This window comes from Lutjanus erythropterus, chromosome 15 (genome assembly GCF_056507025.1).
Source record: "Lutjanus erythropterus isolate fLutEry1 chromosome 15, fLutEry1.hap2, whole genome shotgun sequence".
Classification (NCBI taxonomy): domain Eukaryota; kingdom Metazoa; phylum Chordata; class Actinopteri; order Lutjaniformes; family Lutjanidae; genus Lutjanus; species Lutjanus erythropterus.
In genome coordinates, this window is record NC_139331.1 from 20,815,777 (window position 1) to 20,831,866 (window position 16,090).

Below are 16,090 nucleotides of genomic sequence, written 5' to 3' on the forward strand. Positions count from 1 at the left end.
GTTTTTGTTGAAAATGGTTTGTGGCTTTGATTTAACTGCATTGCTGAGCAGAACAGGCATTCATACATGCAGTGTTGAGGTAAACCCCACTTCCTGTGTATATTTGCAGTGTACTGGTGTGGTAACCAGTCTTTTCAGTTATGTTGCTGTGGGTACAGTGGAAATATACTTACATGCTTGCACACAGGCAATGCAGGAAGGCCACAGATCTTTTTTTCATTTTTGCACACTGTGGACCTGAAACTCTAAGAGGCTCTTATCCCTTACTCCTAAGTCCCTGTCTTGTCCCCCACCCCCCTCCATTTCCTCTCCCTCTTATCTCTTTTTTTCCCCAAAGAAAAAGGCAACATCATAACTGTTAATCTAGAGGGATCGAGTAAGGGTTGTTTGGACAGTTTGTTAACATATTCACTAATGTGTGGTGCCAAAAAGTATCAGAAACAGTACATTCTCAACAAGCTAGCAAGAAAAAAATCAATGACTTTGAAGTTAGGGGCAAATACACTGCCTGGCCAAAAAAAAGTCATGCACTCTAGTATTTCGTTGAACCGCCTTTAGCTTTGATTACGGTACGTATTCTCGATGGCATTGTTTCAGTAAGCTTATCCAATGTCACAGCATTTATTTCTGCGTAAAGTCATCTCCAGCAAATCCTGAAGATTCTCAATAGGGTTAAGGTCTGGACTCTGTGGTGGCTGATCCAAGTGTGAAAATGATGTCTCATGCTGTCTCATGCTTAAGTAATACCTTTTTGTGTTTATGGACACAGCATAAACGATTTCAATGTAATTGGACATAAAATATAGAAAAAGAATATAAAGGCAATATAAGACGTTACCATCACTGCCATTGTTGCAGCATGTCATTTGCAGTGACTTCACCAAAAACATGCAGTTAATATTGTAAATAGCCAACCAATCAAGTGCATATCTGGTCCTTCATTCACCTAAGGTAGATTTGACTGTCATCAGTTGAGAGATGTTTCTGCATCCTCACATCTCTTATGATTTAGTTTATAATAAAGTTTATATAGCCAAGGTGATGCAGTTTAAGGGCAATCCTTTTAACAGCCAACTTTTTTCTTCTTTCTTTCTTTTCAGGTGACTTGTTTGTACAAGAGATCTAGACAGCCGCAGTCAAAGGAGAGCTGTTTGTTTTAATCAAGGCCAGGTAAGAATATTTGACATTTTTACAAAGCATGTGTATCTGCCAGCTGAGGTTTAAGAGTGAGAAAGAGGATCTCATTACATCACCAGTCACAATGAAACTAATACAAGTGTCAATGGAGTCATGGAGAAATGAGTCACAAATATGGAAATGAGATGTTCCACATTTGTGACTCACTGCTTCAAAAACATCTGTTTGACTAATGAGACTCAAAAACTACTGCTAAAATGGAGGTGTGACACAGAGTGGTCATATGGATGACTTCACTTGACTTTACAATTAAGGCTTCAGCTCTGTGTAACTCACTTGAGGAGAGCAGGACATGTGTCTGGCCATTCAATCGTCTTTAAAAGTCAGTATTAACTGATGTATTTGAGTTGGTTTCACAAAGGTATTTTGTTATGTAACTGTAAGGGTTTTCATATTTATTCATAACAACCTCTAAGGTACCTAGAATCAGCAAAATTAATCTCATTCATTCTTGAGAATTGGGACAGTTGGGACAATATTCTTCACCTATGCTGAGAAAATATTTTAAAAGATCAAAGTCTTTTAACTGGCCAACATCATAGTGATTAAGTTTTTTTTTTTTTTTTTTTAATATAGATGTCAGTGTCCTCAGATTTTACATCTGACTCTTATGGAGTTGACAAAATGGTACATTTTTTAATTTCATATAATCATAGTGGGTGGATTTTTATTTTTCAGAGTCCTCTTTAATGAATTTGTCAAAAAATAGAGGCCTATGTGTGAGACAGGGGTCCTTAGGGTATAGCTAAACATTTTTATGCCCAATTAAATCATATTTTTGTAAAAAATCAGGTAGAGTTGATGGAAATCTGTGACACAACTGTCAAGGGCCAATATTTTTGTATTAAAAAATGCATATATTTCATATCCATTAAGTCTAGAAAAAGAAGAAATTCTCATCAAGAAATGTTATTAGAGTATTAGCGTTGCACAGCCTTTTTGGTAGGACAGGATTTGTCCCAGTTCTCAAGAATGGGTAATATTCCATTATCAAGTTGCAGCCACTTACTCTTACTTTGGTTACACAGACAGACATAGACACACACACACACACAGACTCCTCTCTCATCAGTCGGTCAAATCTCAGTGCTCATCTCCTCCCACTACCTCTATTGCCATTCTGTGCTAGCCGGGGATAGGGGAGTGTGTGCCGTTGAACGCCTTTGCAATTTCACACACGAGAGAAGAAGACAACAACAGCAGACTTCAGAGCACCCAAAAAGCCCCTTTTTACATTTCAGTGAGCCAGAGAGGAGACCCCACCCCACTGCCGAGCTCTGCAGAGGGAGAAGAAACAGCAAAGCACATTTATTCCTTTCCACACAATTACAATTTCACTTTGAAAGGCTCTGAGCTGAAACTCCGACACATTGGACTGCCTGCTGCCTGGCAGCTTTCAAAGAGAATAATGTTTGATTTATTTTTTTTCTCCCTTATCTTCCCTCTGTGTCTTGGCCTGCCATTTCGTCATCTACGCTAAGACAAGCTGAGATGAAAAGCTGTTTGGCTTTCAAATGGCTGTGTAGCATTTAAGAACACCAGGTCACCACTGTTTCATTTTGACACACGAGAGATGTGAAATACCTGCATTCTATTTAAAATGTTTGTTTTTGGGGCATCGTTGATGCCGAGCAGTCATTGTTGTCGATGTGTGTGAAGTACAGTTTCCAGAAACTGTCATTACTGCTTTGAAAGTTTGTGCATAGAGTTTATATTCAGTGAAGTTTAAATGTGACTGAAGAGTGTGATGCTTTCCCATCTACACTAACACAAAGTTTCAACCAACTGAAAACTGAGACACTAATACCGCTGAGCCTGGGAACGATGACTTGGGTGAGAAAAAAAATAATGTGATGCAACATTCCTCATCATCTGGGTCCTTTGTTTGTGTGTATTTGTGTGTGTGAGACAGAGAGACACTTGTGGGTGCACACACTGACTGCCTGAGTCATAATCTGGATCTTTTCCACGTTAGTTTGGTCCTCAGGCTCTTTGTGTTACCTGAAGTGGCTTTACACTCACTTGTGAACAAATGGATCTACACACACACAGACACACAACAATATCTTGTCTTAACGGTCACACCTATGCCCAGCAGCATCTTGGCAGCAGGTGTTTGAGAGGACATGCTGTCAAGATTTGAGTTAGTGTCTTTCTCCTCCTTTTGAATTTTTGTAATTCCCATTTTCTCACCTGTACCTTCCATTACACACCCAACCTGGGTGGCTGGGCGTATAAGATTGGGAATCTCTCTTTCAGTTTTCTTTTGAGAGGACCCTTCCATTATTTTCTTTAGGTCTAAAGCCAAAGAGGTGGGGGACTTGACTTGTCTCAGACTTGTTATTAGTGACTTGAGACTTAACACAGACTTGAGACAGATTACTTGATAGAACTTTGCTTTTTCAATTAAACATTTGCAGTATTCTAGATATTGAGAAGTTATGCTTTGTTTTTGAAACATGATTGGGTGATTTCTTAGTGCAATGTGGGCAAACCTGGCAATCTAGGATGTGGCACACTACCACAGGCCAGTGCACGATGCCGTTATCATGGAGGGGGCTAATCCAAAAATGATAAAATTTGCACATTTGGAAATCAGTGACACATCTACCACAACATCCAACTTCCTCTGTCATTAAAAACCCACAGGTACAGAACTGTATTTTTAACTGACTTATTGGTTTGTCAAACTTTAGATAGAAAACCAACTTTAAGGTTAGCATAAGCTGTTTTAATTTGCTACAAAATGTCAAACATAAGTAACATTTACAAGGTGTAAGCGGGCTGCAACTGTCTTTGTTGATATTGACGAAACTTAACTGTTCATGACTGCTGTCTTATAACTGATTTAAATGTAGAAGCTGGAATACATCAGAATTTCTTATTACTTCACCTGAACAAAGACATGACTGGACACGTCTTGCTTGATTCTCACCATAGTAACATGGGATTGCTGGAGACCTGAAGGTAAAGACTTGAAACATGCTTGTGACTTGGAACTGCTAAGTTCCCATCTCTGTCAGAGGTTTTTAGTTCCTCCTCCTCTTCTCCTTAGATAGCTTGGGCTGGGTTTGTTTCTGTTGTGGATTTGTAAGACCCATTGAGACATTGTATGTGTTGACATGACATGACTTGACTTGACTCACCAGTCGGTGTGGTAATGATGTCTGTCTGGTGAAACAAGTATATAATTGTCAAAGATTTGGTAACAGAATACAACAATTAATACTAGCTCTTATATTTTTTTGTCTTTGTCTGGTTTCTTTAAAGTTGGTGTTTTCTTTAACACCCTTCCTCCTTACTTCTGTCATGAAATAACTGTTCTGTGTTTGCAAGGTGGTGATCTCCACTAAACACAGGCCTGGGAAAAACTATCCAATTTCTTCAACTACAATGCAGGCTGATTAAGCAGTGTGTAACACTGATTCACTCTGCAATTGTCTAAAAATATTAACTGGTTCCAAGTTACAGCATTTCTGAGAAAGGAAAGAAATGATCTAAGCTTTCAGTCTTTGCACCTGAGCACACATATGCACGCATGCACTCAAAGAACCCTCAGCTCAACTTTTTGTGCCTTCTCTTTTCAATAGTCTTTCTATGACTGTGTCTTCTTTCATTGTTGAGCAGTAGTCTCTCAGTCACTTAGTTATAGAGTCCGTCTCCTCTGTAATTTTCAGGTGTGCATGACTCATTGTGCACTGGAGCAGATTCATAGTCACACAGTGTCCATGCTGGCACACCTGTCCTGCTTGACAACAACCTTAGACTGTAGCAGCCAGACACGTTTTGAACAACAGTACGATGGTTATTTAAATCACACAATAGTAACAATAATGGCACCCTCATATATATAGCACAAAATTCCCTTTGTAGAAAATTGGCTATTAAACTCACTTGTCTATGAATTACCGGATTTGTATCTGTAATATCAGATGTTTGCCAAGATGTTACAACAATACTTTAATGATTCAGTAATGTCATGGTTATGGTCCCAGACACCATTATCAGCAAGATGCAAATAAGTCCCTCTGTTAACAGTTTCCAGTTGACTGGGCTAGCAGATAGTCTTGGCAGCCCTTTGCTGCATTGAGCAGTGATGCTACATATTTACCTCAGGAATCGACCTCATTTAGACACTGCTAAAGGTTACTGAGTATCTGTCAGTGTAATTGGTCCTCTGCGACTGTACAGAGGCCTGCTATGCCACATTCATTGGTTTCAATTCCCAGCCTCCCAACCTAACATCCAGTATAATCCTCTCCCCACTCACTCTGTTCTCTATCTCTTTTCTCTCTTTCACTGTTTTTCTCCTTCTCTCCCAACTCTCATTAAAGAGTACTACACAATCCTCAGAGGGGAAGGCACTCTGCAGGTAGTTATTTGGGATACACTTTTTGAGTGTGATGTTCAGAATTGTCTTTGCCTTATAGTGGAGGGCAATGCAGTATTGGTACTTTGTGACTTCTGCTGTTGTACTTTTACTTTTTTGTTGAGTCTATGTAATAATAGAAAAGTTGGAAGATAATATTTCTCTTGCTTGTATCGTTTTGTGGGGAATAAAATTGAATTTTGCTTGTTTTTAGTACAGTGCAACAAGCACTGTTACCAGTGGAACAGCCTTTATAAGGGAAATTGAGTAAACAGGCTGAGGCTCTCCACTTTTAAGCTTCAATAATGAATGATAATTGAAAAACTGCAGGATATTGTCAATGCTTTGATGTACTCAAAGCAAATGCACAACAAATAGAATTTGTAGTGACAGAGACTGAAATCTGTCTGGATATCAGGGAACTAATTGTTTTTCACAGTACTTGATGAAAAATAATTGTTCCATCACCACATACCATACTGATTTTTGATATGTGCAATGAAATAAAAAGTTTTAACAGGCTTAAACTATTTTGCTGGAAAGAAAACCCCTCTGAGAATGTTCATCTATATTCATGATCTCTTAGTTGCACAATTCATGATCTCTTTTGTAGAGTGAATTGAAATTGTTTAATTATTAGCCACCCAAGGTGATTGTAGATCTCTTCTAATAATACACCAGTTGACTGCTTAATGTGAGCTTTAAGACCATTTTACAGTATGTTTTTGTCATTTATGGAATATCATTTCCAACAGAAAACTGAAAGGCCTCCCTAGGATATCAAAAATATTCCCACACCTCACGCTTAGGCACTGTGTGTCTGCAAATGGAAATCTCCCAGTCAGACATGCATATGCTCACCAACACCTGGCTGTGAAATGAAAAAGACTTAAAAATTTTTGCTTCTGAGTTTCTGCCTGTTAGACTTCAAACACTTGAGTATTTACAGCTGAACTGAAGCCCAGACTAGGATGTCATGCTGCTCCAACAGACCCATCTGAACAACACACAGTCACCATTAGAGTAGAGAGACTGCAGTGTCATGAGTGCTGCCCATTAAGGTGCATAACGCTACAGCAAAGCACCTCAGATCTTTGTTAAAGGGTCAATTCACCCATATGACAAAAACATTTTCTCAGACAACTTGTGGCGCTGATTCATGCTGTTAGTTTCATTTTTATGAGGTGTCTGTGAAATTTCTGACAAATCCCCAGAGTATGGGAGTAATTGGCAGGCTGTTTGTGCTGCTCACAGCATTCATAATTGCAATTGAAAAACTCAACGGTAATATATTGAATTTTGAGACTGTTCACAGCGAGGTCTGTGGGAAGAGAAGGGAAGGAATCAATCGTCCTGCTCTTTCTCTCTCTTTCACACACATACACACACACCCTCACAGAAACATGCACTGTACAAGTCCTTATCTCCATGGTGATATAAAGTGTGGTCTAGAAGAGAGAGGTAGTGCACCATTATGGACAAACCAATAGACAAATACAACATACACACAGAAACTGAAAGTCTTTTGCCAGCTCTTTCATTAATGGTTGTGTGAGGTGATAGCTGTAACATCATTTTTGACTGACTAAATGGCCCAAATTTGCCTGTACACATGACAGCTCTTGCTTCACATATGGAAATGTTGATTTTGTACTTATTGTTCTATGTTACATTAATCTCCCGAGCCTTTCAAGGGAATTTCCAGATTGTGTGGGCTGTCTAAGAGCTGTCCAAGGTCTTTGCTAGGTCAAGTGTGTCATGGTCCCTTTTGATGTCATGGAGAAAAATCCAAACAAGAACGACACTCCCTTGGCAGTGGCATTACGAATTAAATCCTGAAGCGTCTGTAATTTTACTTATTTAGGCATCCATGGTTTCCTTAAAATAGTGCTCCAAAAATTTAGCACTGCTCTTTCCTGAATTTGTGAGGCTTGTAGTAGACTTGTTAAAAAAAGGTCACAATCAATGCTGCAGAAGCCTGAGGTACCTCAACATTTATTCCCTGGTATGGGTCAAATGCCAAGATTGCTCACTTCTGCAATTCCCTTATGCAACTCAGTTGCATCTTTTCGCTGCCTGGTAGATGCCCACGTAATATCTAAATGCCTCCCAGTTTATAACAAAAACATTCTGTTAAAAACCGTAGTCTCCAAACCCAAGTAGAGCAGCCCTGATGACATTAGGAGGTTTATTTTGGGAAAAGTTCTCTATGGAGCCAGAGCAGACATCATTCTCAGTTTTCACAGGCTGTGTAATACTCCCCATGACTAATAAACTGATCTTGTTGTGTAAAATGGGTAAACTTTCCCTTTGAGGAAAATGTAGCTGTGAATCAAATCATTAGCTATTAGTGGTCTAATATATGCCCCTGCTATAAAATGTTATGGTTTCTCAAAACTGTGGACTACCTTGGCTCTCAAATATAGCCTTATTTTTATTGCTGATTCTGATTGCTTATCTGTGTTATAGGCATTAAAGGCCTTATCGTTCACATTTCACAGAAATACTGTTTCCCATTGCTTACTTTTTAATGGTAGGTCTTGAACTCAAGGCAAAATTTGATACTATAAAGAATGTGATATCCGATGTTGTCTTACTTAATTTCTCTTTATTCTTGTTTTTCCTCTCTGCTCACCTTTCTACCTTTCCCCATTCTCTTTCTGTACTGTTTTCTCAGTTGCTGAGTTTGTCCTCTCCAGACTGAATCGAACTGTCTTTTAGCATCATTGTGATGTGGACTGCTTTTTAGAGACTTCTGCTGTGAAAGTTCACCATCAACACATTTCTTTTCATCAGGCTTGGAGTTCTGTTAAGGTACGGAATCTCTGCTACTTTTTGATTAAAAAGAAAACAACCATCTTGAACTTAGCCTTCTATATGTATTTTCTACCTTTTTTATCTTTCAGTATTTGTTTTGTGAAAGTTTATAGCCAGCAACCTTTGCAACATCTCATAAGCCATAGGATATTGGTGAAATTGTACACATTTACAATTGATTTAAAACCTTATGTTTAGTGTTTATTTTTCAACATTGAGACCTATTCATGTCTTATTTTCTTTTGCTTTTCCTGCAGCACCAAATGTGTCCGTGAGACTCAACACTTCACTCAGTTGGCAGTATGTTAACTCTAATCTAAACCCATCAGCAACCCATCCCTACCTTCCCCTTCCATCTCCCCTCCCCACACCCTTTCCCAATCTCCATCATGACCAGTTTGAAGCGTTCTCAAACAGAGCGCTCGGTTGGGGGCTCAGTGCCGGCTACTGATGAGTTCTATACCCGCCGCCTGCGACTGCCCAATGGAGGGGCACCACCACCCCGCAGTGAGAGCGCCCACATCTCCTCTTCCTCCACCACCGGCACCAACCCCGGTGTCCCCAAAATGGGGGTCCGGGCTCGTGTGGCCGATTGGCCTCCACGGAAAGATGGGGGAGGAGGAGGTGTTTGGCATATCACTGTGGAAACAGACTCACCCAGCTCTACCAACACCACCAGCTCCTCTGGATCAGGAAGTGGAGATAGAGAAAGACTTGGAGGAGGGGGAGGAGGTGGTGGTGGTGGCGGAGGAGGAGGTGGGGGAGGAAGTGGTGGTAGTGGTAGTGGTGGCAGTGGAGGAGGAGGGGTGTCAGCCGTCACAGCCCACAGCAATCTGTCAGCCAAGCTGGGCCACCTGATAAGCCCACAGGATTCATCCATGCTTCGTAACATCCACAACACACTAAAGAGCAAGATGCAGAGTAAGGGAAAGGACAATCGCTTCCTGTCACCAGATGGCTATCTAGGATCACCTCGCAAAGGCATGAGGCGCATCCGCCAGCGTAGTAACAGTGACATAACTATCAGTGAACTGGATGGGGATAGCAATGAGGGCTGGTCCTTCTCTGGATGGACGCCCATGCACCGTGAGTATGGCAGCACTTCATCCATAGATAAACATGGTGTGTCCGGAGAAAGCTTTTTTGACATGCTAAAGGGTTACCAGTCCTCTGAGGCCCCTGATCAGCGAAGCCCTGCTCCAGAGAGGCTAACAGAGCTACTTACCGTGGCCCCAATAAAACAGGCTGCTCTGGACCTGCCAGATGGACCTTTAGGTCCAGCCAGAGGTAGTCCTGCCAGTCGGCTGAAGGAGCGAGAGAAGCACTTGAAGAGGAGGTCAAAGTCAGAGACAGGCGGAGAGTCAATATTCCGTAAGCTGCGCAGCGTGAAGGTGGATGGTGACACATCAAGAGCTGGCTCTGATGCTGAGGATGGGGGGAAAGGGGATGAGAGTGGCCCACCTCCCAAACCCTGGATGTGCCAAAAAGGCTTTTCCCATTTTGATGTCCAGTCTTTACTCTTTGACCTCAATGAGGCAATCCATAGCAGACAATCTGGGTCCAAACGCAAGAACACCACTACCGGCGCCTCGGCTGCTGCCGCTGCCTCTGCTTCAGCCACATCCTCCCTCTCCTCCAATCAGAGTGGAGTGTATGGGTCACCCTGTGGCTCACAAGAGGAGCTTAGCAAGGAGGGGACAGGACACAGTGCCAACCCTGCCTTGGACCCTGGTGATGACAAGAGCAATGACCTGGTGCTCAGCTGCCCTTGTTTCAGGAACGAGATTGGTGGGGAGGGAGAAAGGAACATCTCTCCTGCTAAACAGGTAGGTTTTGTGTAAGGATAAGGATAAAAATAAATATAGGATAAAAATATATCTATATGTGATTGTTTGTCTTAATTCCTAAAAAGATTTTCTGTGGCGTTTCTATTTTAATCTTAAGACTGTAGTCTGCAATTCCTGAACTTTCTGGGCATTTTTAATACATTAAGATTGTAGTTGACAGTGAATTGCTAGGTACTGAAGCCGAATTGAATATTAAATCTAATAGCATTCTTTTTTAGCTTACTCACCTTACTTTCCTTTGTCTTCCACCCTCCAGCAGGGCAGCATAGGTAGTGGTGGAAGTTCAAGTAATTCTTCTGGCAGTACAGAGGAAGGACCTTTGGATTCCACCCTCACTACGCATTTTACCAATGCTGGTGTGGCTGTGTTGGAGGCGTCTAAGGATGGACCAAGCCAACATGCCGACAGGTCCAAACGATACATTATGGAACATGTTGACCTTGGCGCTTATTACTACCGAAAGTACTTCTACCTCAGAGGTGAGCAAAATAGTATGGGCTTTTAAATTCTTAGTTCTTGATGTTTGATAGCTGTTTCTCCATTTCTGTTGTTGAAGTCGTGTGTCTTAATTGCATTTGACCAGGGCTGTGCCTATAAATGTAATATGATGCCGACTCCTGTGTTGAGCTCATTTTCCATCACCATTGCAAAATTTGATTTTGATGGATTTGTGCAGTGCATTTGAGGTCAGCGCTGCCACACACGACACATCACATCGTCTGATTGGTTGACAAGTCAGGAACACAGCCTCTGATTGGTCGACACTAAACTCAAGGCATCATGGGATTGCTATTGTACAGCTAACAAGGTGCTAACAACAACTATTTTCAACACAGAAAAATGGATAAACAATCAAAGAAGGCATTCAGTGTTGGAGTTCTCACTACAGGTTTATTTTACTGTATCTCCAAAAAGGCGCTGCAGTTCCAGAGTTGATTACAAAGCTACTGAAACGGCTAACCGCCCTCACTTTTGCAACAGTTTGGAAACAATGGGCGAGACTGAGAGGCTGCAGCATTTATTAACTGACACAGTATAACATGTACTGTACATATACTGCCAGATTGACAACTTAATGCTAAGTTTAAATTTCTGCTCTGCTATGTGCAGCACCATCTGCTCCTCACTGTCCTTCCCACGCTGGACACACATATTACACGCTGGGCTATTCCTTTAAGGAGCTATGGCCCACTTATGACAGTATCTTTCATTAAAGCCCAATAAAACTTAATTATTTGAGCAGTTGCAGTAAACTGCCATCCCATGGGAGTACATTGCTTTTCACCACAGTCACAAAAAATCCATATCGTCCCAGTCCTCCTTTTTAACTGTATACCTTATAATTAAATGATTTTTAGAAAACAAGCCCGTCATTGGCAGAGAAAATTCCATTTCTACTTGGAGCCAAGCTTCAACTGTTTCAGATCATTTGTGCCTTCAGTATTCATGCAAATGTTATCATTCTACATTTCACTGTAAGAGAAAAATTGACATGCGATGGATGAAGCATTAGTAACTCTTTTACACGCAGGGGTAATTTTTGTGTCAGGTTTTTAAATGCTCTCCACATAAGATCAGTATAACTGAGCTTAAAAATGGGCGAAGCGGCAAAGCCTATTTCTTCATTTCTATAATTTTGTCCTCTCTTTCACTTCCCCCTTTCTGTCCATCCCTGCCTCAATCCCCATTCCTCCTTATCCCTAGAACACTGGAACTATCTGGGGGTAGATGAGAACCTAGGCCCAGTGGCTGTGAGTCTGAGGAGGGAAAAGCTGGATGAACACAAGGAGCACGGCCAGCAGTACAACTACAGGGTCATCTTCAGAACGAGTGAGGTACATTGAAAATCTTATACTGACATATGTTTTGTTTAACTAGCTTGATTTGCGTTGTATGATTTGTTTTTACTTTATCTATCCATTCACCAGAAGTATTTGTAGCTGTTCTCTCCGAAGCCATGAATGTAAATGTTCACTAATGTGTCAATATTGAGTACACTCTGTACCGAGTGATGTTACGGAGAAGCTCTTATGAGTTCAAATTGTGTAGGAGTTAACATATAGGACATGTGCTCAGCCTTGCTCATTGAAAAACCCAGTTTGGGAGAGACATTATAAAAGCTTAATCCCAAGGTTGTCAGACACAGCTCTAGACGTTATATGCCACCGCCTCCATTCCTTGACTCCGCTTCAAATTATTGCAGGTTTGATTTAAATTGTAATGTATTCTCCCAATTGTTTATTCACAATGCTTAATCTTGAATTTGATTGGAAATATTTTGTGAATCCATGTGGCTTTGCTGCCATCTCCTCTTATAGACACACTAAAGCCAGAGATCCATGTCCTCATTCTCTTGAGCTGAACGCCCACCTACCATCTTTGTCAGCCTTCATCTGTGAAGGACTGAGCTGTGCCATTTCGCAGCGAAACGAGACTAAAATAGCGACAAAGGTATTTGAGTAGAGGAGGAAAAGCATTGCTCTTGTATTGAAGAGCACCATGAGTAATAGTCCTTCCCATCTCTTGGGATGACGCACGACCTACTGTGCTGTGTTTTCCTCTATTTTCTTCCCTTCTCTTGCCTCCCTCTCTCTTCTCTAATTGCTATTTTCAGAGAAGGATGCTGGGCAGGTATAGATATATATGTGTGTGCCTGTGTGGGTGAGAGTGGGATGCATTGATGTTGAGGGGTTAGGTCCAGTGCCCATTGAGGACAGCTATTGTCCACTCTTCAGTGAGAGTGTTTCTCTTCCTTGAGGGAGTTGGCACCAACACTGGGCCAATTGAACACCAACACAAAAAATATATAGGTGATTCTAAAGAGTAATGGGACCACTACAGATATCTTGCCACTGTTATTTGTTCATGATAGATATTCAGATGCTGGTCCTTCTGCTGTCCTCTTGATTTATTCATGGATGTCCTTCTCTAGTTTTTTCCTTAAGAGTCTTCATAGTGGAAACTACCACAGCAAAACCTACATGCATCATCTTTACTCACTCAGCCAGGCAGTTCTCTGCACTTTGTTTTCTCTGCACTAGCAGACAACACGGCCTGGCAGAATCCATTTTTTAGGCAGGACTTTGTGGAAAAAAAAGGATTTCATGAACGATCCTGAGCACATGATGCAGCGATGGCCATAATTATCCTTTGAAAAGAGCCCTCATGCTGCAAATTGAATTTAATTGCACAGGCCGCTAGGCCTCATCACAGGCTTCTTTGCAGTTTTCCAAACATAGACTTGCTCTACTAATCTACTGATGGCTGGATAGCTAGTTTTGCTTTTGTTGTTGCCAGTTGTAGAGGGAGGGATTTTGAAAGGACCAACACACTGCATGAAACAGAGAGGAGGGACCCATACTAAATCTGGTTCTGTTATTCTGACCAAGCTTCTGCACTACTGCGGTATAATATGTTCCAAAGATAAAATCATCTTGGGAAGTTTTTCACTGGGATAAAACTGATCCAGAGAAATCATCAAGTGTTTTATACCCCACTGATCAATGGAGAACGAGTTTGGAAATGACTATTGCATTGTTGCATTTTGGACTACTCACACAGTTGTTTCTCCAGCGGCACATTTCCTTATAGTATGATAAAGGGTTTTCATACAGAGGCTTTTTGACTGTATCAAATGTTATAATTAAAGCTGCAGGAGGAAATTTGAACAACACAACACAACACTAGCAAACTAACTTATGTTCTTCTTGGATAGTTATGTCTGACATGGAGATAAGAAAGACACAAAGACACCTAGAACCTGGAGGACTTTTGTCACCAGATTGCAGTGATTTCCCAATCAATATTATTCAATAGAATACAATAGAAAGACAAAATATTCAGTGTTCAAACTGATAAATGCGGTATTGTTTTTTGCAAATGTATGCTTCTTCTAAGTTTGATTACATTTTGTTTTTATTTACTTTAAAGACAGTGTCCCAACTTTTTCAGAAACCGGGTTGTGGTTGTTTAAATCAGACTGGGTCCAGTAAAAAATGAAAAATTGCTAGTAGCATGCACTTGTCAAAACTAGTTATTTCAACCAAAGTTGTAATGAAATATTATCACCTACTGCAGCTTTAATGATGGACCCAACTGCACATAAAGAACAGGCACAATTAATGCACTCAATTTACACTTCATTGTAAAGAAAGACGTTTAGTTGGCAAGTAATTGCCACATTTTCACTGCAAATGACAGTGTTTGGTTGGCGTGGTTTTATTATCCAAATTGAAAAAGTTAGCTGTTGTCCTGATCCTTATATTTCCTATTTCCTTTTTCTTCTCCCTCTGACTGTGCTGTCTGTAGCTCAACACCTTGAGGGGCTCCATCCTGGAAGATGCAGTACCTTCCACATCCAAGCATGGTCTAGCTCGCGGCCTGCCCCTTAAAGAAGTGTTGGAGTACCTGGTGCCTGAGCTCAATGTGCACTGCCTCCGCCTGGCACTCAATACACCTAAGGTCACTGAACAGCTGATGAAGCTAGATGAACAGGGGGTAAGGAGACACGGTTAAAACATTGCTTTGGGCAGGAAGACTGATTAATTCTTTTGAGTGTTCATATTGGAAGAATTCCTTTTTTTTATTTTAATCCATTTAGTTACAAGACAGTATTACTCAGACTTGATATTGTCATCATCGCTCATCAAAAATATGATCCATTCAGCATGATTGATCATTCTTTGAACTGAAGATACAAGTTTCCCAGCTATTATCCTGTGCTATATTTTGATTTCGTGTTTTATGAATCATTTTATGTGTAGGTGTTGTTTTTATAAAAGGGGATGTCTCATCGTGGAGCAGAATTATTTATTATTGATTTTATTTTTTATCTTTGCTTTATTTATCCGTTCACTCCCAGAGACTGTTATGTTGGATTAAAGTGGAATAGCTCCCTCACATAAACACACACAAACACACGCCTCGACCTTAAGAAGGAGGAAATGCAAAACAATCTCTTTGATACTTGTGCCCGATGCAATCATGAAAAGCTGAACGTCTGAAAATGTCAACATGATTTATCTGGAAAATGGCATCACGATCACTGCAGAACAAACCAAGGTGTTTATTCTTAAAATGCCAAGATGAGTTCTGCATAAATTGTCAACATGATGATTCTGACATGATTTCTACCTAGCAATATACCCGTGTCTCCATTTTTCATTGCAACAATCTGGCTTTTCTCCATAGTTGAGTTTCCAGCGGAAAGTGGGAGTGATGTACTGCATGGCAGGCCAGAGCAGTGAGGAGGAGATGTACAACAACGAATCAGCTGGTCCTGCGCTGGAGGAGTTCCTTCATCTGTTGGGAGAGAGGGTTAGACTGAAGGGCTTCACCAAGTACCGCGCCCAGCTGGACACCAAGAGTATGTACATGCACAGAAATTGTTGTTGAGTTGATTGTTCAGTGGAAAAACCTCCATATGATGTAATACCCAATCCACAGCAGCAGGGTGATAAACACACACCAAGTAAAACTTCACATTGATTAAAGGAGTCTTTAGTGAAGTCACCCTGCAAGCATTCAATGGATTGTGGTTGGATTGTGGTGGATGCAGGAGTTGACCAAACCCTCTGACATGATGTGAATCTTGTGTGAACCAATATGATATTCAACTTACAGTGGAAACTGATTATTGTGATTACATCTGTCTGGTCAAATTCAGACAATTTTTCTTTATATTCTATTCACGATCTTTCTGCTCCCCCAGTTCGCTAGATGATGATAAAACTTCATGAAACAATATAGATGGACTCTATATGAAAAGCTCCCCTGCTCAATTAAACTCTCTCAAAAACCTCATGAGTTGTGTGATTTAAGAAGCCCTTCTTCCTGCTGCAGCCAGAAATGACCAAACACT

At 40.9% G+C, this 16,090-nt stretch overlaps 1 protein-coding gene across 4 annotated transcripts in view; it reads left to right on the top strand.

The window, feature by feature from the left end:
• The window catches only part of sipa1l1 (signal-induced proliferation-associated 1 like 1), a 105,822-nt gene that overhangs the window by 48,846 nt on the left and 40,886 nt on the right, over nt 1-16,090 (top strand). For 2 of the 4 annotated variants that reach the window (XM_084736923.1, XM_084736920.1), the window contains exons 4-10: nt 1,101-1,170; nt 8,244-8,380; nt 8,641-10,209; nt 10,487-10,709; nt 11,935-12,065; nt 14,539-14,727; nt 15,421-15,595. In XM_084736923.1, the coding sequence (XP_084593049.1) occupies nt 8,773-10,209; nt 10,487-10,709; nt 11,935-12,065; nt 14,539-14,727; nt 15,421-15,595 (2,155 nt within the window). In that variant the 5' untranslated portion in view covers nt 1,101-1,170; nt 8,244-8,380; nt 8,641-8,772. Of the gene's footprint in view, nt 1-1,100; nt 1,171-8,243; nt 8,381-8,640; nt 10,210-10,486; nt 10,710-11,934; nt 12,066-14,538; nt 14,728-15,420; nt 15,596-16,090 lie in introns of those variants that run through there. The other 2 variants (XM_084736922.1, XM_084736924.1) reach the window with 2 other exon arrangements.